Raw genomic sequence first — 26072 nt, 5'->3', positions numbered from 1 at the left:
CGAACACAAATCAGATACAAGAAACATCCAGAAACCAATGGGAGCACTTTTAAATCTCATTGGACATAATATTAAAGACCTGAAAGTCACTGTTCTACAGGAAAAACTTTCAAAAGAATATACAACGTGAAATATGTTGAATTAGAACTCACTATATGCCATCCTAGCTTAAACAGAGACTTGGCTTTCCTCACTCATTACAACCTCTAATGGCTTTTTATAGAAATTCTGATCGGCTGTTCTTAATGTTTTACCAGACTATAACCTTGTACCAGCATCTGTTACTTATCACCTTGCTTATCTGGGCAAACCTCTAGCATCTCTCAACATCCATTATTTGTAACTGTTAATTCAGCTTCAGAGTCAGAGGAATTCACACATTGAAATTTCCTGGCAAGATACACACCTAACCTTCCTACCATTTTTTCCTCCACACAAAGTCTACACTCAAAAGATCCATGACAGAATTCACTCTCTGCCTTAACTAACCCGCACCCCTGGCCCTGGTGCTCTACTGCAAGGATAAACACATTTTATTTATTTATTTAGTTTGATTTATACCCTGCCCTCCCCACAAATGGGCTCAGGGATGTTGAAGAACTGTAAAGTTCTCAGAAACCCATTTTGCAAGCATATTCCTTGCTGGAACTGTAAGCACCTATCTATGCTCCAAACCCAAGCAGGAAGAGAAATTATTATTTTATTATTGATGGTTGTTGTGGATTTTCTGGGCTGTATCGCTGTGGTCTTGGCATTGTAGTTCCTGACATTTCACCAGCAGCTGTGACTAGCATCTTCAGAGGTGTAGCACCAAAAGACAGAGATCTCTGTGTCAAACTGTGGAGAAGTTCTCCACAGTTTGACACAGAGAGATCTCTGTCTTTTGGTGGAAAACCCACAACAACCATCATTCTCCGGCCATGAAAGCCTTCAACAATATATAGTTTTTCCTCCGTTGTTCATGATATTATTTTCAGGGGAGAGTGCCTAAGAAGGAAACCATTTGGTACAGAGCATGTGAGGTGCCAAATCCCAATCTGCCTGGATTTCATTTAAGGGTGAAATCCCATCCAATGCACACTTACTCAGACGTCAGTCCCATTGAATGCAGTGGGCTTTGCTTCTGAGTAAACGTTTCTTTTACTGTTTTAAGAGTTCAAAAGAAGAGAGCAAGTATGCACCAACGTTGTCTCCTGTTATTTTATTTTTATTTATTTATTTATATTTCAATTTATATACCACCCATCCTCAGGGGCTCTGGGTGGTGAACAAGTTAAAATCAATAAAAACAAGAAAACAACAATACTAAAATCAACATACAAAACAATAATGAAATAAATTAACCACTCACTTCAACCACCGAACGCCTGGCGGAACAGCTCTGTCTTACAGGCCCGACGGAATGATAATATGTCCCGCTGGGCCCGGGTCTCCATTGACAAGAGCGTTCCGCCAGGCTGGGGCCAGGACTGAAAAGGCCCTGGCCCTGGTTGAAGCAAGGCAGCCTTCCTTAGGGCTGGGGACCACCAGTAAACATCCGCTGATCGAAGCGGTCTCCGGGAACATACAGGGAGAGGCGGTCCCGAAGATATGCTGGTCTCAACCTGCTCAAGGCTTTAAAGGTAAGAACCAATACCTTGAACCTGATTCGGAATTCAACCGGAAGCCAGTGCAGCTGGCGCAGGACAGCTGTGATATGTGACTGGTAGGATATACCAGTCAGGACCCGCGCCGCCGCATTCTGGACCAGTTGTAGTTTCCGGATCAGGCCCAGGGGTAGCCCAGCTAGAGTGAGTTACAGTAATCTAGCCTGGAGGTGACTGTTGCATGGATCACTGTAGCCAGGTCCTGGGGTGTCAGGTAGGGGGCAAGTTGCCTGATCTGACGAAGATGGAAAAATGCAGACTTGGCAACTGCCGTGACCTGGGCCTCCATCGACAGGGAGGCATCCAGGAGCACGCCCAGACTCTGCCCATCCAGGGCAGGGAGCTGGATCCCAACATCTGGCAGCGCCCGTCCCAGCTGCAGGACCTCCGTCTTCACTGGGTTCAGTTTCAGCCTGCTTTGTTTCAACCATGCCGTCACAGCCTCCAGAGCTCTGGCCAGATTGTCTGGGGCCGCGTCTGGCCGGCCGGCCGTCCATCCACAGAAAAAGCTGGGTGTCATCTGCGTATTGATGACAGCCCAGCCCAAACCTCTGCACCAACTGGGTGAGGGGGTGCATGTAGATGTTAAATAACATCGGGGAGAGTATCGCCCCTTGCGGAACCCCGCACACCAAAGGGTGACGGGGCAATAGATCTCCCCCGAGCGCCACCCTCTGTCCCTGACCCTGGAGAAAGGAGACCAGCCAGTGTAAGGCTGTCCCCCTAATCCCCACGTTGGCGAGGGCAACCAAGGCCATCTCCATCCCATGGCCAGGACGGAAGCCAGACTGGAATGGGTCCAGGACTACAGCATCATTCAGGAATTCCTGCAGTTGTATTGCCACCGCCCGCTCAATCACCTTGCCCAGGAACGGGAGGTTCGACACTGGGTGGTAACTGGACGGATTGGTGGGGTCCAAAGATGGTTTTTTCAGGAGGGGCCGCACCACTGCCTCCTTTAACACTCCTGAAAAAAAACCAGAGCTCAGGGAGATGTTAACAATGGCCTCCAAATGGTCCCGTAGCCCCTCCGAGCTGGCCTTCACCAGCCAGGATGGGCAGGGGGCAATAACGATGGCTTCGGAAAGTTGGCCATGCCAATCATCCACCAGCTCATCTAATGTATTGCCAGGGGGCACTGGATCCTGCAGAGCCGCCTGGAAACCAATTGGATCCATAAGTCTCCGCAGGCTAGTGTAAATCCACTCACTGCCCACCCGGGAAAGGAGCAGCATGCTCAGACGAGCCTTCAGAACAAAGTGAGAGAGTCCTAGAGCCAAAACACACGTTAAGAAATACCTAGGTTCAGCACGTGTTCTCTTACCTCAAGGTTTGCCGGGATCTGTAGGCGTCCTGGAAGCTTAAAGTAGGCGTCCTGGAAACTTAAAGATCTGTAGGCATCCTGGAAGCTTAAAGTCCTGGAAGCTTAAAGGATCTGTAGGCGTCCTGGAAGCTTAAAGGCGTCCTGGAAGCTTAAAGCTTAAAATACAGGCGCCTGTATTTCCCTTCCCCTTTTTGCTGCTCTGTAAATGCTAAACTTTAAGCTTCCAGGACGCCTACAGATCCCGGCAAACCTTGAGGTAAGAGAACACGTGCTGAACCTAGGTATTTCTTAACGTGTGTTTTGGCTCCTAGGGCCACCATGGAGGACACCAGGTCCATGGCCTGCGTGGAGGCATCGTCGCCAGCATGGACGTTGAAATCCCTGAGAACCAAAAGTCTTGGGAATTCCAAGGCCCAGCCGGCCACCGCCTCCAACAGACCAGACAGGGAAGATGCAGGTGCAGTAGGCGGTTGGTACAATTTAATTTAATTTAATTTATTACATTTGTATTCCCCCCTCCCTGCTTTCGCAGGCTCAGGGCGGATAACAGAAATACAAACATCGCATACTATTTAAAACATTTAAAAACACTACATCTAATCAATTAACTTACAACTATGCAAAAATAAAAATATCATATATTTACATATAAATAATTAAAAACAACACATAATATAAATTTGATATTCCACACAGCAGTTCTTCCAGAGCAAATACATGTAGTAGTGTGGAATAGGTGTGGGCAACAGTATCTGAATTCGCATAGGGGCAACGGATTAACCCCCCCTCCACGAGGGGGGGAATGCACCGCCCAGCGTCAGCCATATGCCTGGCGGAATAGCTCCGTCTTACAGGCCCGGTGAAATGCAAGCAAATCTTGCCGGGCCCTAATCTCGTAAGGCAGAGCATTCCACCAGGCCAGGGCCAGGACCGAAAAGGCCCTGGCCCTGGTCGACGTCAGGCAGGCCTCCCTAGGGCCAGGGACCCTTAAAAGATGTTTTCTACCTGATCAAAGAGTCCTCTGGGGCTCATACGGTGAGAGACGGTCCCGCAGATACGTCGGTCCCAGTCCACGTAGGGCTTTATAGGTTAACACCAAAACCTTGAACCTGATTCGGTACTCCACTGGTAACCAATGCAGCTGGCATAACACCGCCGTAATATGCTCCCACACAGGTGCTCCAGTAATAACCCACGCCGCTGCATTCTGTACCAGCTGTAACCGCCGGATCAGGCCCATGGGAAGCTCAGCGTAGAGCGCGTTACAGTAGTCCAGCCTAGAGGTGACCATTGCTTGGACCACTGTAGTTAGGTCGCGGGGGGACAAATAAGGGTCAAGCTGCCTGGTCTGTCGAAGATAATAAAAGGAAGACCTGGCAACTGCAGCGATCTGGTCCTCCATCTTCAAGGAGGAATCCAGAATCACTCCCAGGCTCCTAACTCTCGGGCCAGTGTAAGTACTGCCTCATCAAGTATAGGAAGCCAGGGTCCTGCAGCCACCCCCCCTCACGACTCAGGTACAGGATCTCCATCTTCGTGGGATTCAATTTCAGCCGACTTTGTCTCAACCAACCAGCCACAGCCTCAAAAACACGCTCCAGGACATCAGGGGTCGATCCAGGCCGTCCGTCCAACAACAGATAAAGCTGGGTGTCATCCACATATTGGTGACACCACGCATATTGCCAACCTGTCCTCGGCGTCCAATGCTAGGCCCACACAATCAATGCCAGTAATTTTTGGGGTGGGGAGTGGTCTGAAGAAGAAAGACTCCCGAATGAGCAAAGCCATGCCTCCCCCCCCCGATCACTTGTCTGGGATTGGTGGAGGACCGTATAACCTGGGGGGGGGCTAGTTCTTTCAAAGCGACCGTCTCGCCCTCCCTCACCCATGTCTCGGTCACGCAAGCCAGGTCCACATTCAATGCTGCAAGATAATCTTGCAGCATTTTGGTCTTATTATGGACCTGGCATTGCACAGCGCCAATGTTGGAGAGTGGTTTAATATCCTAGCCCCACAAGTATATCTTGGGATGGGACGCAGATTGGAACTCAAATTATGCAACTCAAATTGTTTCCCCCACACACATTGTTCTCATTTCTTACTAGTTCATAGTAGGAAGCAGAATTCCAGTTGCAGCTCACATCTGGAGAGAAAATGAATAACTATTGCAATAATGGGATCAGAGGAGGGCCACCACTGCATCCCCACTTGCTGCCTCTGAAATCCTAAACCCAGACTTCAGAGCTGCTAATCTGCACATGCACACACACAGCTCCTGGTAACATTTGGTAAAGAAACAGATTACATTAAGTCATCACTGGGGCGGACTGGATATTTCACTTTCATGGAAATTTCTGGTGGTTCACTGCCTATTGGGGCTATTGGTAGCCAGGAGCAAGCATAATTAAGCTCTAGCAACTCTGCCAGAAGTTCTCCACAGTTTGACACTGAGAGATCTCTTTCGGTGCTACACCTCTGAAGATGCCAGTCACAGCTGCTGGCGCAGTGTCAGGAACTACAATGCCAAGACCACGGTGATACAGCCTGGAAAATCCACAACAACCATCGTTCTCCAACCGTGAAAGGCTTCAACAATATATTTTATTGTTATTGTTTATTTATAGTCACCTTTTTCACTGAGATCCAAGGTGGATTACATACTGCAGTACAACATAATCAATAGTTAGATTCACAGACCAAAATTCAATTGTTAGGACATTCAATAAAAACAAACACAACTGGGTATGGTAATCGCAAACTGGAAACTAGCATAAGCTGAATATATAGAACCTTTCTGAATTAAAACGTAAGTAACATGACATCTTTAGCAATGTTGAACTACCCAGTAGGAATGTATTTGTATCAGCAGACAGTACCAATAGTCTAGTTTATGATTCCTGTCCCTTACCAAGGTATCTCTGAGCTATTTTTTATTACACAGACATATAATCTGAATAGAAAGTTCTCTTACATGGTTTGTGGAAAGCTAGACAAATGGGAGCTTTCCTAACCTCAGGCAGGCCATTCCGCAAGGTGGGGACCACCACAAAGAATGTGTGTGTGTGCAGACATGTTGATTTAGCCCAACTGCAGGGTGATATTTGCTGAAGGTCCTGCTCAGGTGGGCGAAGCTGACATGGCAGAACATAGGAAAGAGGCAGTTATGCAGATATGTGGGGCCTAGGCCATGAAGGGCTTTGAATGTAATAGTTATGATCTTGAAATCATCTTACACATCCCACAGGCAGCTTGGCTTCCTTTTGTGCTGGCACGCTGGCTTCTGGTTGGAAGCAAATGTCATGCTTAAGTTTCAAGTGTTGGGCACAAGAATAACTTACAACCAATTCACAATAGCTGGCTGTTTTCATACTGGCTTATAATTTACCACTGAGTCATCTGAGCTTGAATCAAAACAAAAATAACATTACCCTGCAACGAGCTAAACTCTTCCACTTGGGCAAGTTGTTCTTGATTTAAAAAGATGCCAGGATCTCTGTAGTGTTGCTGCACTTCTGTCAATTAGCTTGCACTCAGCTGGTGATTTTTAACTACCTAACAAGTTTGGTTTGCAAGTTCCAGTTCTTGAGCATTTACGGTACGTAAAATCAGAGCATTTTTTAAAATAAAATTCAAGACTAAGGATGGGAAATAAGTTGATTTGTGTGTTTGATGTTAAGAACAAGTAGTTCTAGCTCTCATTGTTTAACATCATCTACTGTACATTTTCTAACTAAATTGCTCTTTTGTTTGCTGGAGAAGAGATCTACAACTATGCTGCAAGGTTAAACTCAGTAATGGTCTCTGCCAAGTTGCCAAGTTTATGTTGAGTCTATGGACATTGGGCCAGTTTCTCCGTTCAGCATGGACATGCTGGCCATAATTGATAAACAGGATTTTCACATGTTCAATACATAACACCCAAATATTGCTTTTTTTCATACCAACCAAAATCTCTTGTGGCCAACTGCAGTTCTTCTCAAACTGTGGATCACAATCTGAAGCAACAGCAAGCAAAGAGATTCATAGTGTCTTAGGGTTGGATTCTAACTGTGTGCGCGCCACTCAAGGAAGGCTTTGTGTCAGAGTAAGGCTCTGCTAATAGAGGAAAAGAATCATAGGCCCTTTGGAGTCTGTGGGCACCTGTGGAATTCTGCCACAGGGTAGTGGGAGCAACCACAAAATGGCTGCCATGGGAGGTAGAGCCAACCATAAAATGTCCGTGTAATGATTCCAAGTAAATGTGTGCATGTGTCTTTAAATGCTTGGTTTGAGCTAGGTGAAGAGTGGGGGTGAGAGAGGGAAGAGTGAGTGATGTGATTGGTTGATGACTGAGTGTGTGGGCGGAGTGAATGCAGTTTAGACTGACAGTGCAGGGAGAAAGGTTTCAGTCAGAAGAAAGCAAGCTAGCTGTGTGCTGCCTGAGTATACTGAAGTATTTATGACAGAAATATAACCTGTGTGGAACCTGAACTGAGCATGTTTGTGAAAGGACACTCAGTCAGAGAAAGAGAGGCCAGCTGTGTGCTGCCTATATTTGAAGTATTTGTGAGAGAACTATTGAGTCTAGTGAAGGAGGCTAACTGTGTGTGAAGCCTTAGAAGAGATCTGTGTGAATGAGTTTATAGGAAGTAACTTTAAGAACTAAGAACTACTTTTATGAAACCAATACACTTCTTGAAAAATAAATATTTATTTTGTTTTGTTATATCCCAGTGTAGCTGTCATTGCTATATCCCATTCATATCCTCAGGGCTAGGGGTGTGCAAAGGAACACTGCTTCGGGATTCTCGTTTCGGGTATACCTGAAACGAGAATCTGTTTCGACAACAGCTAAATCCGAAACAGCAAGCCATTTCGGGTTTAGCGGTTCGGGTATCGTTTCGGGTTTCTTTTCGATGGGAAAATGCCTCCGTCTTCCCGGACGCCTGGGGGAGGCATTTTCCCACCGAATCACGCCAAAATTGGTGGGGACCTTCCTCTAACTCCTCTCTAACAACCCCCCAAGTTTCAGGCCGATTGGACTTTGGGGGGCCATGTTATGGCCCCCCAAACCAGGTCCCCCTATCCTCGCCTAAAAAAGGGAAACGTGAACGTATATTTAGCTTGCTGCTGCCAATCTTCATTATTTCCTATGGGGAAAAAATGAAGAGGCAGGCTTGTCTTGCCAGGGGTGGCATTTTGCATGCAAAATGCCCCCCAACCCTCAGGGGCCCTTCTCCCACCTTTCCTCCCACCCCCCACCAAGGCACAGCCTGCTCCCACTTGGGGGGGGCATTTCATGGCCTCCCTAAGTAGGTGCTCTTTTCTCTACTACTTACAGCTGGGGGAGGCTTGTCTTGCCAGGGGTGGTATTTTGCATGCAAAATGCCCCCCAACCCTCTGGGGCCCTTCTCCCACCTCTACTCCCACTCCCCACCAAGGCTCAGCCTGCTGCCACTTGGGGGGGCATTTCATGGCCTCCCCAAGTAGGTGCTCTCAGCCCCCAAAGTCCACCCCCCACAGCCCCACACAAACCCAATCCTCCCCAGCAGCCACACACAGACTCAAATCCCAATTCCCCACATTAGCCCCTCACAGACCCAAATCCACCCCCAGCAGCCCCACACCCATAACCCCAGGAACAGGCTGGCAAAGGCCAGCCCTCCCCCTTTGTTCCCTATGCTGGGAACTTCTAAACTCCCTTTCCCAGGGCAATTCCGCACAGCCCAGGGGTGCCACAATGGTGGGCAAACTTCTGAGTGCCAACTTGTCCCTGGGAAAGAGCACCTGACCTGACACACAGACAACAACCCCCTGACACCCCCACCACCTACAGAGAAGCCCGGCTAGCCTGCTGTACTGTTTCCTATGATGGGAACCAACTGCACATCAAAGAATAAAACACGAACAACACAAAATAAATTTTTTAAAAAATTATTTTCTCTTTCAAAGTACAAGTAGGCAAAGCATTACAACACATTACACCAGCAGTCCCCCACACAGAAAAATAACACGACTCACTTAACATCAGAGAATCACAAAAACACAATTCCTGTCAAAAACACTTTATTTCTTGAACAGCTTTAGGTTAAACAGCAGGGGGGCACACCAAAGGGTATGACAGAAGTATCTTACACAAAAATAACACAACTCACTTCACATTAAAGAATCACCCGAAAACACAATTGCTTTCAAAAACACTTTATTTCTTTAACTGTTTTAGGTTACGCAGTAGGAGGGCACAACAGGGCATGAAAGCAGCATACTACACAAAATAATACAGCCCACGCCACCTTTTTTGACAGCAATTGTGTTTGAGTGATTCTCTGATGTGAAGTGAGTTGTGTTATTTTTGTGAGGTGGAATGCTGGAATGTCCTCTGGTGTGCCCCCCTGCTGTGTAACATAAAGCTGTTCAAGAAATAAAGTGTTTTTGATAGGAATTGTGTTTTTGTGATTCTCTGATGTTAAGTGAGTCATGTTATTTTTCTGTGTGGGGGACTGCTGGTGTAATGTGTCATAATGCTTTGCCTACTTGTACTTTGAAAGTGAGAAACGTTTTTTAAAAAACTTTGTGTTGTTCATGTTTTATTCTTTGTTATCCAGTTGGTTCCCATCATAGAGAACAATGGGGTGGCTGGCCAGCCATCTCTGTAGGTGGTGGGGGAATTTGAGGGAGGGTGTCTGTGGTTCAGGTGCTCTTTCACAGGGACAAGCTGGCACTCAGAAGTGTGTCCACCATTGTGGCATCCCTGGGCTGTGCACATTTGCTCTGGAAAACAGAGTGTTATAGTTCACAGCATAGGAAACAAAGGGAGAAGGCTGGCCAGCTTGTTCCTGGGATTGTGTGGGGCTGCTGGGGGTGGATTTGGGCCTGTGAGGAGCTACTGTGGGGATTTGGATCTGTGTGTGGCAGCTGGGGGAGAATTGGGTATGTGTGGGGCTGTAGGGGGTGGACTTTGGGGGCTGAGAGCACCTACTTTGGGAGGCCATGAAATGCCCCCCCCCCGAAGTGGGAGCAGACTGAGCCTTGGGGCTGAGCCTTGGTGGGGGGTGGGAGGAAAGGTAGAAGGGCCCCTGAGGGTTGGAGGCATTTTGCATGCAAAATGCCACCCGTGGCAAGACAAGCCTCTGTTATTTCCCAGCTAGAAATAGTGGAGGGAAGGGGAGGAAGAGCACCTACTTTGGGAGGCCCCCCAAGTGGGAGCAGGCTGAGCCTTGGTGGGGGGTGGGAGGAAAGGTAGGAGAAGGGCCCCTGAGGGTTGGGGGCATTTTGCATGCAAAATGCCACCCCTGGCAAGACAAGCCTGCCTCTTCATTTTTCCCCCATAGGAAACATGGAGATCAGCCGCAGCATCCACAACATAAGAGATCAGCAGCAGCAAGCAAAAACCTTTCCCTTTTAGGCGAGGATAGGGGGACCTGTTTGGGGGGGGCATAACTTGGCCCCCCCAAAGTCCAATCTTTCTCAAACTTGGGGGGTTGTTAGAGGGGAGTTAGAAGAAGGTCCCTACCAACTTTGGATTGATTTGGTGGGAAAATGCCTCCCCCAGGCTTCCGGGAAGCCTGGGGGAGGCTTTTCCCCATTGAAATGCATTACTAAAACAAGCTGAAATACCGAAACATTTCGGAAATTGCTGTTTCGATTACCCGAAACGTTTCGGGTTTTCTGAAACGTTTCGGGAAAACCCGAAACAACCCGAAACAGGTTGTTTCAGGTTTTTTTCGGGTATCATATACCCGAATTGCACACCCCTACTCAGGGCCACATAGGACCACGAAGTAGCCTGACGCTTAAAAACGTTACCAAAGGGGACATTTGAATAAAATATTTTGGAATAATATATTCCTGGTGGCAGCAAACTACCCAGAGGGTGTAAGGGGAAGATTAAAAGAAAAATCTACCCCAAAGAAAGTACAGGTCATAACACAGAGTAAGGCTCTGCTAATAGAGGAAAAGGATCATAGGCCCTTTGGAGTCTGTGGGCACCTGTGGAATTCTGCCACAGGGTAGTGGGAGCAACCACAAAATGGCTGCCATGGGAGGTAGAGCCAACCATAAAATGTCTGGGAGTGAAATTATGCTTAACTCTCAAGACATTTCAGGCAAAAAGCTCTATTTAACAGTATGCCTTTTTAAATGAACATACAGTTTAAATGAACATACAGTTTCTTGCATATAGAATTCATGTGCTGTGGTGGCAACTGCTGCCAAAATAATGCTTTTAAAAATCTGCACAGCCAATCAGATCTCTAGCGGCCAGTCAGAAGCCCTACCGGGCAAAAGTCCTACCTGTTTCCTAAAAAAACACCCAGCGGGCACCACTCTGGGGGACCCTGCTCTGTCCTTTATTCAAAATGAAAGGTTAAAAAAAAAGGTGCCTAAGACTGAGCAATCTTTTAAGATATACAATAAAACCTGTAGTGATTTCAAATTAGTCATATTGGATGTTTGCATTTTACAGTGACAAAAAGTTGTCAGAAGACTACTGTATTATTGAAGTCTTAAAAGTAATCTCACTCTTATGTTCCAATATTCCCACATTCCAGTCCCAAGGAACACTGGTTCAAGACAGCTTTGTGCCATCCATATCTGAAGTGAACTTTTGCCCTACAACCTGTATATATTCCACCACCCCATACTCAAGTACAGCTAGTATACACCATCCATAGTTTTCTTGATACAAGAACCAAAGTGACATCCCCAGATGTGATTAAAAGAGGACATTTATTTCAACATGCTATTCTGTGTAAGTTTGCCATTTGGTCAGCTGGTATTAAAGAACAAAATGTAGCTAGAGCCTTCAGATGAATCCCAATTGTGTTTTTACGTTCTAAGTTACAAAACACTTCCATGTCATTTGATAAATGATAGAAGGGAAACACACAAATGGACAACAGCTTAATGAAACCAAAGCATTATAAAATAGAGTACAAAGCCAGCAACATTTGTAGTGCTTACCAATCAGAAAGTGTTCTATGACAATCACCAGACCTAAGTTTTCTACACTACATTTATTACATGAAGCAAAACAAAAACAAAAATGTATTTCTAAAGTTTGAGGACATGAAGCTGAGAGATCAAAAAGGTTCTTTACAGAATACTGAATTTTTCTCTGAAAACATTGAGTTCTCACTCAAATATTTTAAAATATTTTTTAACAAACTACCAAGAACTACAATTCCAATAGTCATTTACACAGGCACAGGGATATCTGCTTCATTTATCACTGAAAAATTTCATCCCCATATCCTCAAATTGCTTACCATTTAGCAAATGACCAATTTATGCTTTTACTGTTAGGAAGAAATTTATGGATTCATGAGGTCAAGGGCCAAACTGAGGTTCTCAGGTGTTATTGTTCTATACGGCATTCACTGTTATGTTTCAATGTCCTTTTATAAAAATGGTTCAACTGTGAACAGAACATTCACTCTTAAATTCAGCTGTAGTTTGACGCATGTAATTCTTGATGTGCAACCTTTTTGGTGAGCCTGACAGGGCTTCAAATGTGATCTTCTTAAAGAGTCATTTCCTTTCCTGCAAGGGAAGTTACTCTTGGAATAGTTGGGAGTTCCCAAGACAGATGTGATATGGCATGAAGTGTTCAAAGAAGGGAGTGAAAAAACTGGGTTGGAAACCATCAACTCCAATCTAATCTTTTTTGACCAAGGGTACGTTAAAGTTGTTACACAAGTCTCAGAAAATCTTTACAACCTTAAACAGTGTCTAGAACACAGCGCACTGAAATCAAGCCATCTGTTAAAATGCATTGCAGAAGTAAATCGTCAAGAGATATACAAACTGAGCATGCTTTGCTGCACATGGCAAGCGACTAAGATCCATAAGCCATGATCTTTGACTTAAATCCCATCCTTCCTCCATGGGGCTCATAGTAGCAAATTGGAGTTTCCCAGGTTGCCTCACATCAGGTACTGAACAATACAAAATATGCCAGAAAAACCAATATGTGGACTAGGTTATACTAAATGTTGTGTGTGTCTACTATTCTGGATACTTTTCAGAGCACACAAATTTTATGTCCTATGAAGTACTGGATCAAAGTTGCAATGTATCATGGGATTTACGGTTAACAAAAAGTTACCTAGCCATTCATCTTGATCTTAATGCCATTCTTGATCAAATGTGATGTTACTGTTGTTGAACTGATATCTTTTACTGACACTGCTTTATAACATGTGGAAAGGATGGTCATTTTCCCCAGTATGACTGACTGACCTCACACTTTTCTTTCTGACAGCTGAAGAAATGTTTAAGACTTAAAGGTCTCCTCGTAAAAGCAGGCTGCAGAGTGATGATCAACTGTTCTTGAAAAATCAGTTTTTGCAATCCTCATATTGAAGCCAAACAACATAATTTCATACAAAAGAATGTTCAAGACAAAACTTCAAAACATTTTATAAAAAAAATTCTTTACAATTTGATATGACCTTTTCACATTTGTTAAATAGCTCACTTAGTGCCCCTATTTTTAAAAAGTCTGTTAAGTTACATGGAGTGGTGAAAGTCATTTTCCTGAGCTAAAAGATGTGTAAAGTAAATGTATTAATTATAGCAGCAAACAGAATTTTTTTTTACATTTTAAACAAAACACAAACTACAAGGGAAAAAAACATGTTCTGAAAAGACACCAAATTACCAGGTATGGTTACACATTGGGACTGTATGCTCAGCCTTTTTGCACCCAAGAAGTTATATTCAGCCACTGTCAGCCAGCGTAATGATGACTGGAAGTATCCATCAGAGGAGTTGAGCTCCATTATCACTTTTGCTGTAATAAACTGATCAACTCTCAGAGGCAATTTTAGAAATATTTAGAATCTGCTGGCATAGCTATCACAGGACTGCAAGGAGTCTTCCAGCTATTCGCCTATTTTAAATGAAACAATCCAGGAGGAAAGACCTGAGCATTTCATATCTGTTCCAGCTACAAACTGAAGATTGTAATATACCTTCAGAATATCATGTTAATTCTTAATATTAATGCTGCAATGAAGCCCAGGAATGCAACCATCTTAGACTCCTCAGTTCTACTGGAACTTAATCAAATGCCAGTCTGACCTACTGTTAAGAAAATGACTGGCTCATCACCAATATTTGAGCATCAAATTGTAACAAAACAAGTCAACTTTTTATAGTCTCAGAAGAACGTTTTCATTTCAAACTCACAGTATGAACTGTGTCAATATAGTCAAACTCATCAGTTCATTGTAGAAGAGACAAAATCTTTCCCAGATTCTGAAAGTATCTTATAAAGAGTTGAAATAATTATCTTAAATGAACAATGAAATAAGATTTAAATCTGAATAAATCTAATATACAAAACTAGATTCCAAAACCTGAAATTGAGAATACAAAATACACAACCTCCAGAAGTTAAAGTAATGCATAAATAAAATAAGCTATAGTTCTTCCCCATAGGAAGTTTAAAAGCCCAAACTGTTCCCAATCACAGAGGTACAAATTACTGTAATGTAAGCTTCTTAAAGGAAGCAAAACATACTTGCCTTCTTGATTCTAGTTTAAATATCACATTCTATTAATTGATTCTGGCCAGGAAGGCAATTGTTAGGCTAACTCGCTCTAATTAGGCATGCAAGAAAATTAGAAAAATTGTATTTTTAGAACCAAGTATAAGCAAAAAAAAACAAAACAAAATTGCACTTGTAATAAAAAATAAGTATGAGAATTAATATGCCAGATTTATATTGCTTTTGTTGCACTTCCTCTTAGTGCAACCCTGGCCAAAATTCAAAATATACTGAAGATTTTGAAGGTATTTCTACTGACTTGGACTTCAGATCAAATCTTCTAGATACAGTTCAGCTGACTGATGGCAAACCCTTACAGGAATGGCTGTCCTTTGTTCCCATTGGGCTATTGTGGAGAATCCTATTGTCACCATGACACCTGAGCAAATTAAATGAACATGACATGAAGAGTTTTAAAAAGCCTCTGAAACCTTTGCTTTGTTCTGTGCAAACTGTGCTACCACCCCTCTGACTCCCTGCATTCCTTTTTTTTATTTTAAAAAACCCAGTGCTTTCTCCTTTCCACAACAGCCAAAAAAGAAATCAGGCAGGAAGTCACTCTTCACCCAGATCTCATTCAATCTCGAGACTGATAGAAGAGGATATAACCAGACTCAGAGTTTTTAGAGGAATCCGTTGTCAACCCGTAGAATTCTTCAATAGCTTGTGCATCTATTTTCTGTAAGAAAATACAAAGGTTACTGTTTTCAGAAACAGAAAGACCATTCAGTGAAGATAGTTTGTACTTAAATTTCAAAACAAATCTAGATTTATAGACATCCTTACCTCTACAATATCATCATCAAAGAGCAACCAAAAGTCATGACTCTTCACTATTGCAATGTAGTGTCCTCTGTTAGGTCCACTGTAAAAAAGGAAACGATTAACTTTATGCTCACTGTCAGGTCTTTGTCATATGGAAATGCTGAAACGCTTTGATGCCAATTACTTTTTTTTGACAAAATATGCTCATATGAAAAAGAAATCTTCATCTTCCCATCAATGTGTTCAAAATTTTATATAAATAATGAAGCTGCAGGAGTAACTAAACAAAAAGACACACAATATATACATTGCAATACATACATTGAAAAACCCTCAGAAAACTGGCTGACTTTATAAAAATTGTCTGGTGTACCTCGCTTCGGACTCTCCCTCATGGCCAACCTCCTGGCTGGGAAACAACCTGAGGGAGTCCTCAGCCCCCACAGCCTAACCCACTCAGGCCTACTCACCAGGTCCTCTGAGCCCCGCAATAGCTACAAGTGGCAGAGGGGGCTGGGCGAGGCAGGACCCTGGCAGCCAGCAGTGGCCCACCACAGTGTGGTGGCCGCCAATACCACCAGCGAGGCCACTGGGGAGGAGCCAGAAGAGGCAGGAGGATGCCCGGGACAAGCAGAGGCCAGCAGCAGCAGCAAAGCTGTCTCTGATGCTGCCATCAGGAAGGCCAGGGCCACCAACACATCTGATGCCCTCAGCTTACCCAGCTGCTGGGCCCAACCACCAGCAACAGAGCTCCCAGGCATTCCTGGCCCCAGGGGCTGGTGAGTGGGATGGGGAGGAGTCCCTTCAGAAGCCATCAGGCCGGAAGCAGCTGGGAAGGAGGGTGGGAAGCAGAGGGCCCCGATAGGGCAAAGTACAGCTGGCCTGGTGGGATGCCCATTGGGTGGCAGGCCCAGGGGAGGGGCTTGAGGGGGGTACGCAACAAGTCACAGCCCTATCACAGGGTCCTCCCAATAGGGGTTTGGGGGGGAAGGGAACAAGGTGCCTTGGGGGACTGGCTGCCCAAGGAAGGAAGGGGGAGCCCCATGTCATAAAAGGGGCACTCCTAATGAAGCTAAGGAGGAGCAGGCTGGTGTGACAAAGGAAGTCAAGAGAGATGGGAACTGAGCATGAGAGTCAACGTGCAGCAAGCTAGGAGGAAGATTTGGGTGGCGCAACCCCCTCCCCTCCCTATAACTGAGGCCAAGGGAGGTTGGGCTATCCACATGACAGCAGAGGGAAGCACCGATGTGGGGGGAAACACAGCAGCTCACAAAAATATTGACAAATGTAGTTTTCCCAGATAATATTCAATACAGAGTCGAATGTCATAGCAAGGCATTAATGAAAGATACAGGACCTTCATGCCTTCCTTAAACAAGAAAAACTTGTGCACAAGTATACTGGCTTGTAGTAAGTAATTTTTGAACAAAATACTTCGAAGATTTTTATTAACATATTTAATCATCAGTACTTTGGCCTGTGACTACTGAGATGTATAAACACACATAATGGATATCATTGTCACTGTAGCTTAGCAGTCAAGTTTGTAGGAGTTTATATATGATGAACCGGACTGAATTCCCAGATACACGGAATAGGAGTTTGAATCTTGGGGTGGGTGGGGATGAATTTCCAGTTTTTCCGCTTCTTTCCCATTCACCTCAACTTGTTTCCTATACTAGGAGATTTTACAGTTGAGAACCTAGCATGAAGACAGTGACATACTCACGTAAAATGCTGGGTTTCTGCATACTTGGGAGGACTTCTTAATGGTGCAGGAAACCCCATCCCCAATTTATGAGCATATTCACTGTATATGGATCGCTTAGAACCAGTTTGGTGTAGTGGTTAAGAGCGACAGGACTCTAATCTGGAGAACTGGGTTTGATTCCCCACTCCTCAACTAGAAGCCAGCTGGGTGACCTTGGGTCAGTCACAGCTCTACGGAGCTCTCTCAGCTCCACCCACCTCACAGGGTGATTGTTATGGGGATAATAACATACTTTGTAAACTACTCTGAGTGGGTGTTAAGTTGCCCAGAAGGGCGGTATATAAATCAAATGTTATTTTTTTAATTATTATTATTAGTCAAAGAAAAAGGAAAGGAAAAAACAGAGTGGGAAGAAATGGGGAAATTGACCTACTCAAGCTTCCAAGAGGCTATAGAAGGGGAGGATCCCTGTAAATTTACTTTCTGTTTTCCTCTCATCAACAAAACTTAGCATTATCCTGTTGAGTTACAAATAAAATTTTCTTTAATTAGTAAAGTGCTGTGATCTCTGGGTCCCTTCTCCAATGATCTGCTCTCTCAAAGACAATGACCTGATCACCTGCTAGTCTCAGGGCATTACTATTAATTCACTGGCAAGAATTAATTGACATATGTAACAATTTCCTTTACGTACTTGGCATTTGCTCCAGAAGAACACTTGCAGCCAATGTGAAATGCAAGTAAAATGCAAGCAGCAGCCAGCCTTCTTGCTGCTCTTACTAACAGAATACTACCAGCCTTTGCTAGGCAACACATTTTATATGTTGCAGTGATGATTTTAGGAATTCTGAAACTATCTGTGAGCCAGAAATACAGGATACAATTTATATAGATTTGTATCTAACCACAGGTGTATGTTTTCTAGCTAAAGAGAGAAGTTTACTTACGTCCAAAACAATTTACTGGAACGTGCCAACTACCAACTCCCCCGCCCCCACTCTACTAAAGCAAAAGAATTACAGTATGCTCACACACCAAAGTGCATACTTTCATTTTATAAATGTTGCTGGGAAAAGGACATGAACGCTTTTACCATATATTTATTGATGACTATACTATATCAGAGCTGTTTCCTATACTATTCAACCTACATGATTTATATTAGCAGTGGATTGCTGGATCTTATGCCATACTGCCCATTCCATATGATGTCAGCGTTCGTACATCGCTGTGGTAATGACCTCATAGAAGCAGAAACTACACCACATAAGTAAATTAAGAATTGGCTCATAGTTACACAGCCATGCAGTTGCATTTCTTCATCTCAGTTATAATGCCAATACCAGTGTGCCATGTAATTCTATATATTTCATGAGATCAAGGGAGTTTTAAAGTATGCCATTCTATAAGCTGACAGCAGTAGCGTACCATATTACCCATATATATAACACAGATTTTATTACCTTCCACAATGAACTACTACAGCCACAAGATCATACATTCTATCAGGATTCGTTGCATCTCCCGATGTATTAAATAGTCGAAGCTCTAAGGGAAACACTACCCTGTAAGACAATTTTGTGTATCGATGTAGCTGATCCATGTATTTAAATCGCTTCAGATGGAGAGCTAGAATCATCGGTAGTTTTTTCACTTTCATTCTGAAAAAATATTAAAGTAGATCAATACACTATTAATACAAAACGCAGTTACCGTTCACGAATGTTTTGTTACATTATGCAAAGCCTCCATTATTAACAAATTCTCAGCCATTACAACCACTGACTGCTGGAAACTGACAACCTAATAAACGTTATTTATTCACAAATTTTGTACCCCGCCTTTATTATGCACTATGATTAAAAAGCTGCTTGAGGGCCTGCGACAGTGCTTCTGAAGGATAAACTCCCTCCCAAATTCAAGTGTGTTATTACTTGAAAGTAGTCCTGAGCTGAAATGGTGGGTTTATTACGTGGCTAGTATTTTCCTCCCCTTTGAAAAGCACCCATTCTTTCTGACAACTTTATACACCCCCTTTACAGAAGGGTGATACAATGTACCCAAGGGGGAAGAATAATGCTTTCCCCACTGTGATCCAGTCTCACACAGTAGTTTAGCAAGGGCAGAATGCAGAGGGGAGACACTTCGAAGGACACAGCCTTTGAAAATAACGTAACAAATGAACAACATCTATATGCAGTTAAGTTTTTAATTCTGCTTTATTTTTAACTTATCTTTTTTGTTTTACTGTATATCACCTTAGGTCCTCTGGGGAGAGAAGTAAAATAGAAATTGTCTTAAATAAATTATCTAGACAAAAGATTCAGATGTTGTTCATCTGCAGTTGTTTTCAGTGAAATGTGCCTTTGGATGCATATCCCCACTCACATTTTGCTCCAACTAGTCTTGAATTGGAGTAAAAGTTCTGCAGTGCAGCTCTGGTAGACAATAAAACTGACAGCGAGGCACAGAAGAAAGTGCCAGTGTTTTATGGGGCAACTGTGATGCATTCCAAGAAACACACCCCAGTCACAATAAAGGCTTCCATGCTTTCAATCATGCCACCAGATGATTAAATTCTGACTGGGCACATGCCACCATGACATCATCATGCTCACTATGGGGGTGGGGCATGCAGTGAACAAACTACAAAATGGCACTGAAACTGTAGTAATATACCAGGGCTGCAACATGCATGAAAAAGACACAAAATGTAGAACTCACTTGACTTCAACTTGAAAAGCAAGACAAAATTTTAATTTATTTTAACATTCCCAACTCTCCTCTCCCTCATCTTTTTTTCACTTTTCCCTTGCCTCACATTTCCTGCTCTCTGTTCTCCTTCTCTGATTTTTCCTTAAGTACTTAAGAAAATGGTAATACTAAATGACCTTACTGTGGGTCACAGATGACCAGCTGAAGACTGATGGACTACAAAAAAACCTGACACTTAGAATTAGGGGCCACTACCCTGACTGACAGCTGATGAACCCATTCAAAGTTCATTCAATCAGAATCAGAAAGTGAGGTCCTTCAGGGAGGTCCCACTTTTGTCTGGGGTAGATCAGAATTTTTTCCCACTAGCAGACCATGTTCTGATTACTTCCCAAAATGCTTTGCTCAGGCACACTAGCGGCCAAAATTGTGGAAACCTTTTGGAAAAAGTGCATTTTTGAGGTTTGATGGCTCATAACACCACTTTATTTGGGAGTAATACCATAAAATTATATATCAATGGGAAGATAATTTAATCAAGAATGTAATGCAACAAATTTTGTTCAATTATCTGTATTCTATCAAATGTTATAGCCAAATAACCAGGAAAAGGAAGCACAACTTGCTTAGGTTTATATGAAGTAGCTTTCCTTCATTTGGATGTAGCCAATCAGCACGAGTCTTTAGAGAGCCAATCAGGTGTCATCTTGTTTGGGCAATGAGCCAATCAGGTCACAGTAGGATTCAGCTATTGATGTCATGTATTGGAGCTGAGAGGAGGTCATTTGTCAGTGTGTTATGTGTGACTGCTATCAAGTTGGTTGGTTGGTTTAGTGTTCTTTCATTTAGTGAGCTTGTAAAATGTAATAAAATTAAAGAAATGGCACAAAGAATTGACTGGTCACCCAGAAAGCAATGTAAAATAGTACTATTAAGAGAACAAGGCCACAGTTATGAAGAAATTAGAAGAAAAATTGTTGGAAACTTAACCAAAGGTGGCATTTCTAATTTTTTTTTTAATAAACAACTTTTATTAATTATAAAGCATTTCTTAATTTTTGAAGAGGTATAAGGCAACTCAGTCACTACAAAACCAGACTGGTGAAGGCAGGAAAAGGTGCACACAAGCAAGGGATGATAGAAGAATTGAGAGACTGAGCCTAGGTGACAGAAGAAAATCATCGGGGTGTATACAAAACAAAATGGCGCAATTCAATGTCTGTTCGGTGCAGACTGGAGGAATTTGGTCTTAATGCTAGAATTCCACAAAAAACCCCATTGTTATCTCTCAAACAAAGGTTGAAAAGATTAAACTGGGCTAAAACCCATGTTAACTGGACAGCGGAACAATGAGACAGTGTTATTTGGAGGGATAAGACCAAAATCTCCCTGTTTGGTAGTGATGTCATAAAATACGTGAGAAGAATCGGAGATTTGCATCCTGATTGCATTACACCTACTGTGAAACACCCAGTTAGTGTTATGATATGGGGTTGTATGACATCAAAAGGTGTGGGCAGAATTTGCGTGATAAATGGCAATATAAATGCCCCAAACTGAAGCCTTCTACACGTGATCTTTTCCAAGATAATGAAGCATTTATATTTCAACAAGATTCAGCTCCGTGTCATGTTGCTGCTGTGTGCAAAAAGTGGTTTCAAGATAATATTCCACTGTTGGAATGGCCTGGGAATAGCCCAGATCTTAACCCCATCGAAAATCTATGGAGCCGACTAAAGAAACTGGTTAGTGAGAAGCAACCCAGCAATAAAACGCAATTAATAGAAGCAATAACTCAATCGTGGTTTCACATTGTAACAGCTGCAGAACTAAAAAACTTGGTTCACTCCATGGGAAGGCGTTTTAAGTAACTGACATGGTGAGAATTGTTGCATAACTCATTTTTTCTATGTGTTTCAATTTTCTTCTTTATAACTACTGTTCTAAAAAAATTTCCTTCATAAAAGTTATTGCATTACATTCTTGATTAAATTATCTTTCCATTGATATATAATTTTATGGTATTACTCCAAAAAAGTGGTGTTATGAGCCATCAAACCTCAAAAATAAACTTTTTCCAAAAGGTTTCCACAATTTTGGCCACTAGTGTATGTGATTTTTATTTGGTCAGAATTCAGTATATTGATAGCTAAGCCAGTGTCAAGGTAAAACGTTCCAAATGAAGGGATAACAAGGAAGAAGGAGACAAAGAGAAGACACTTACCCACTTATATGGGTAAGAGGCAGGGACCACATATAATGAGCAATCTCATTACACTACAGAAATATTTTATTGTTGCTGATAACATGAAATAGGCAGAGCTGTTAAGAGTTTGTTAGCAACCTAGCCAAACACTCATTATATACATTTGGATACCTTTTATGTGCTTCTTGTTTACTGCGACATTCTTCACAATAATATTTATATTCACTGCACAGGGTTTCTGTATTGCTGAAACCCCTAGAACACAAAAGACATCCATCAAAACGCAAGAAACTTATACCCATCACAAAACAAATTAGATGGGCATAGCAATAAGAACATTCCATTCTTAAATTCAATAGATAGTGATTGATTCATTGGTCTTAAAGGAGAGGAAATACAAATGTGGTATTTAATGGACCAGGTTTGGTTAGCATCAAGTCTGCGGAATGCAAGAGTTAGCTACAGCTACTATCAAACTAGACTGGTCTAACAAAGCATGCAATTTTACCTACTTCATCTCTTAAATGAACTTGCATACTCATGTATGAAAACACAGAAGAGTCACCTCCATACCTTAAACAGTGAGTAATTGAAGTATTTTGTTCCACATCAACAGAGAGATCTAAAAAATCTTCATCTTTGCTGCTTATCTGCAAATTGAGGGGGGGGGAGTTTTTATCCATTTCTCCTTTCACAGAGTACAATAAAAATCTCAAAGAAATCCACAAATGTGCTAGTTATAAAGATAGTCATGGCAATTAATCTTGAAAGCAGGTTTTGTTGGTATGGAAAGAAATTGATGGAATATAATCTTCTCCCTGATACTATTTTACAACTAGGATCAAAAATGAAGAGAGTGGTTTCTTTCCCACTATTCTCACACACACTGAACAAATGTAGTCACTTTTCTGGATTTTCTTTTGAGTTTTGCAATGGAAATATGTTAACTGGGGAGAAAAGCATCAACTAGTCTTGCACAGTATAAATAAAGGCTTGTTTAAATAGTTGTTTGGAAATCAGCTGGATTCTGCAACAGATAGCAAACCAGTATGTGAACTGTATAATCTGAGTTTAGGCTAACAGCACCAATAATAGTTTCCTCCCATATGTAAATAATAACAAAAGCACAAAATAAAAACAAATAGAATAGAAGCCTTGCTGTGACTAGGAGGGCACTTGCAGGTGAATTCATAGTATGTCAATTGTTCCTGATTAAAAAATGGTCCTTTTCCCATACAGGTTATCTGGTCTGGCCTCAATGCTATTGGGAAATTGCCCCCCCCCCACTTCCCAACAGGGCTGTGGTGCTTCCATGCACCTTCATAGTTTTGCTGTTTTTTCTCTGTGAAGTTTCAGGAAAGACTGCAGAAAATCTTGAATAGCTGCTGTGTAGGCAGTTTTTCCCAGTCCTGCCCACTTGGGATTATTTGCAGGTTTAAGGTTTTTCTGCAACCCTGGGGGATCCCCCAAGTAAACCCTTAACCCCGTATAAGTGGACCCGATTCTCAATTATAAGCATCCACATGTGGGAACCTCTTACAAATTAGATATGACTGTTGTTTGTTTGGGCCTTTAACTGGAAAAACATGCGAGAAAAGCAAATAAATAGCCACAAAACAGTTCCATTAAGCTACACTGTAAAATGAGCAGTTTTGTGGTTTTTCCCCGTGTCTTAGCCAAAAGTGATAAACCATAATTGTTATTTTAAGCAAAATGGTGTGAAATAAGGGTGATGTATACATGAGACTTACTGTTTCACAAGTCAGACATCTTGTTTCATTGGTTAATGTTCCCTGAAAGATTTCATGAACCCACGTTGGGTCTGGGGGGCAGTTATTGTTTTCACAGTCAATGTTGCCATTAGGTAGACGACCATTTTGTTTCTCCTGCTTTCTCTCTTCTTGCAAAATATCAGCAATTGTATTGAGCAGATAGTTCAAGAATTCATGTGCATCTTGCTGCATGTAGTTGTCAAAAAGCTCTACAATGATATGATAAAGTGCGTAATCTTTTGGGCCATGTTAACTATCTAAATAGAAGACAGTTTCCAATAATCCACTTCAGTCTCCCGACATTTGTCACACTTTAGCGTGACACCATGCCTCCCCCTGCAGGAAAAATGCAAAGAGCAGCAGGCTTGGTTCTTTATAACTGGGGCATGGAGAAACTTTATCTGTCACTTCAGTGGTCTCCTGCGTCACAGTCATTTATATTTTTGCATGCAAGTTACAGCCTGCCATCCATTCCTACAAGGAACAAATGTATAAAGAATATCAACTGCAGTGGGGGCAAAACCTGATGCTGGATGGTTTGGCCTTACTGGAAGAACTCTTGAAATCAAGTGCATGTGTTTGTACACAAATCGGCATCACGTTCCCCCACTGCTGTGTTCTTTCAATATATAAATCCTTTTACTGCAGCAATTGCCCTCAGTAACTGACACTCTGCTATTCTGGTTTAAGGTGTTACAGACAGAAAACACACAACTTGTCTGCAGAATACACTGAGACAAGCAGAAATCATCTGCCAACCACTGGGGTATTAACAAAAGAAAGCAAAACAAGTATGGAAGTTTTGATCTTGAAAGGCTGGAATCAAATGTCTGTTAAATAAGACGAAGTATCTTAAGCAGAAGTAAAAGTGCCAACTCTCACGTACCACAACCTCTATCAGATGTGATTTAATTAGCGGAGCACAACTGCACTAAGCCAGGGGTCCCTAACCTTTTTAAGCCTGGAAGCACCTTTGGAATTCTGACATAATAAGGTGCGCACAAGCACAAGAGTCAGAGCTAACCACAAAATGTCAGGGAGTGAGGACATGCATAACTATAACACTAACACTTCAAAATTTCAGGCAGAAACTGTTTAACAGGATGCTTTTTCAAAATGAACATGTTTAAAAATATTTTCTTGTATACACCTTCAGTTACACAGTGAAGATCCTTGTGCTGTGGTGACAGCTTCTGCCAAAACAAATTTTTAAAAATTTGCACAGCCAACCAGATGTCCACTGGCCAACCAGAAGCCCCGCTGGGCAAAAGGCCCCACTTGGCTCCCGCCTGCTTTCTAAAAATGCTTGGTGGGTGCCAGGAAAGGTGTCTGTAGGTGTCATGGATCCCCCAGGCACCATGCTGCGGATCCCTACACTAGGCCACCAATCCCATAATAATGCAAAGCATTGTATTGTCGAAGGCTTTCACGGCCGGAGAACGATGGTTGTTGGGGGTTTTCCGGGCTGTATTGCCGTGGTCTTGGCATTGTAGTTCCTGACGTTTCGCCAGCAGCTGTGGCTGGCATCTTCAGAGGTGTAGCACCAAAAGACAGAGATCTCTCAGTGTCACAGTGTGGAAAAGATGTAGGTCATTTGTATCTACTCAGGAGGGGTGGGGTTGAGCTGAGTCATTCTGTAAGAGTTTCCCAGGGTGTGGAATGCTAATGGCGGGAGGCTTCACTGTATCCTGAGGAGGTTCTTTTGCATATGGATTGGTGCTTGATGTGCTAATCTTCTCTGCAGGGCTATTGTCGGGTGTGGAGTGTTTTGCTGGCCTGGTGTTTTTCAGAACTGGAGCCCATGCTCTGTTCATTCTTAAGGTTTCTTCTTTCCTGTTGAAGTTTTGCTTATGCTTGTGAATTTCAATGGCTTCCCTGTGCAGTCTGACAAAGTAGTTGGAAGTGTTGTCCAGTATTTTGGTGTCCTGGAATAAGATACTGTGCCCTGTTTGAGTTAGGCTATGTTCAGCCACTGCTGATTTTTCAGGCTGTCCAAGTCTGCAGTGTCTTTCATGTTCTTTTATTCTTGTCTGGATGCTACGCTTTGTGGTCCCGATGTAAACTTGTCCACAGCTGCAGGGTATACGGTATACTCCTGCAGAGGTGAGGGGGTCTCTGCTGTCTTTTGCTGATCGTAGCATCTGTTGTATTTTTCGGGTGGGTCTGAATACTGCTTGAAGGTTATGCTTTTCCATAAGCTTTCCCATCTGATCAGTAATTCCTTTGATATATGGCAAAAACACTTTTCCTGTAGGTGACTGTTTTTCCTTGGTTGTTTGATTCATCCTGGGTTTGATTGCTCTTCGGATTTCATTTCTGGAGTAGCCATTTGCCTTGTTTGGAAACTAAAAGGTGATTAAAAGTCCAAATGACTTTTTCTGCAACTTAGTAAGCCAGGT

The 26072-nt window shown here is 42.8% G+C and overlaps 1 protein-coding gene across 1 annotated transcript in view; it reads right to left on the bottom strand.

Moving 5' to 3' along the window:
• Positions 1–13346: 13346 nt before the first annotated feature.
• The window catches only part of USP12 (ubiquitin specific peptidase 12), a 28856-nt gene continuing 16130 nt past the window's right edge, over positions 13347–26072 (bottom strand). The window contains exons 4-9 of the mRNA XM_054974349.1: positions 23653–23882; positions 22475–22551; positions 22073–22156; positions 18444–18641; positions 15291–15369; positions 13347–15183 (exon numbers count right to left, since the gene is read on the bottom strand). Coding sequence (XP_054830324.1) covers positions 15082–15183; positions 15291–15369; positions 18444–18641; positions 22073–22156; positions 22475–22551; positions 23653–23882 — 770 coding nt within the window. The 3' untranslated portion in view covers positions 13347–15081. The remainder of the gene's footprint in view (positions 15184–15290; positions 15370–18443; positions 18642–22072; positions 22157–22474; positions 22552–23652; positions 23883–26072) is intronic.

Source organism: Eublepharis macularius, chromosome 3 (genome assembly GCF_028583425.1).
Source record: "Eublepharis macularius isolate TG4126 chromosome 3, MPM_Emac_v1.0, whole genome shotgun sequence".
Taxonomy (NCBI): Eukaryota; Metazoa; Chordata; class Lepidosauria; order Squamata; family Eublepharidae; genus Eublepharis; species Eublepharis macularius.
This window is presented reverse-complemented; position numbering and strand designations above follow the sequence as displayed.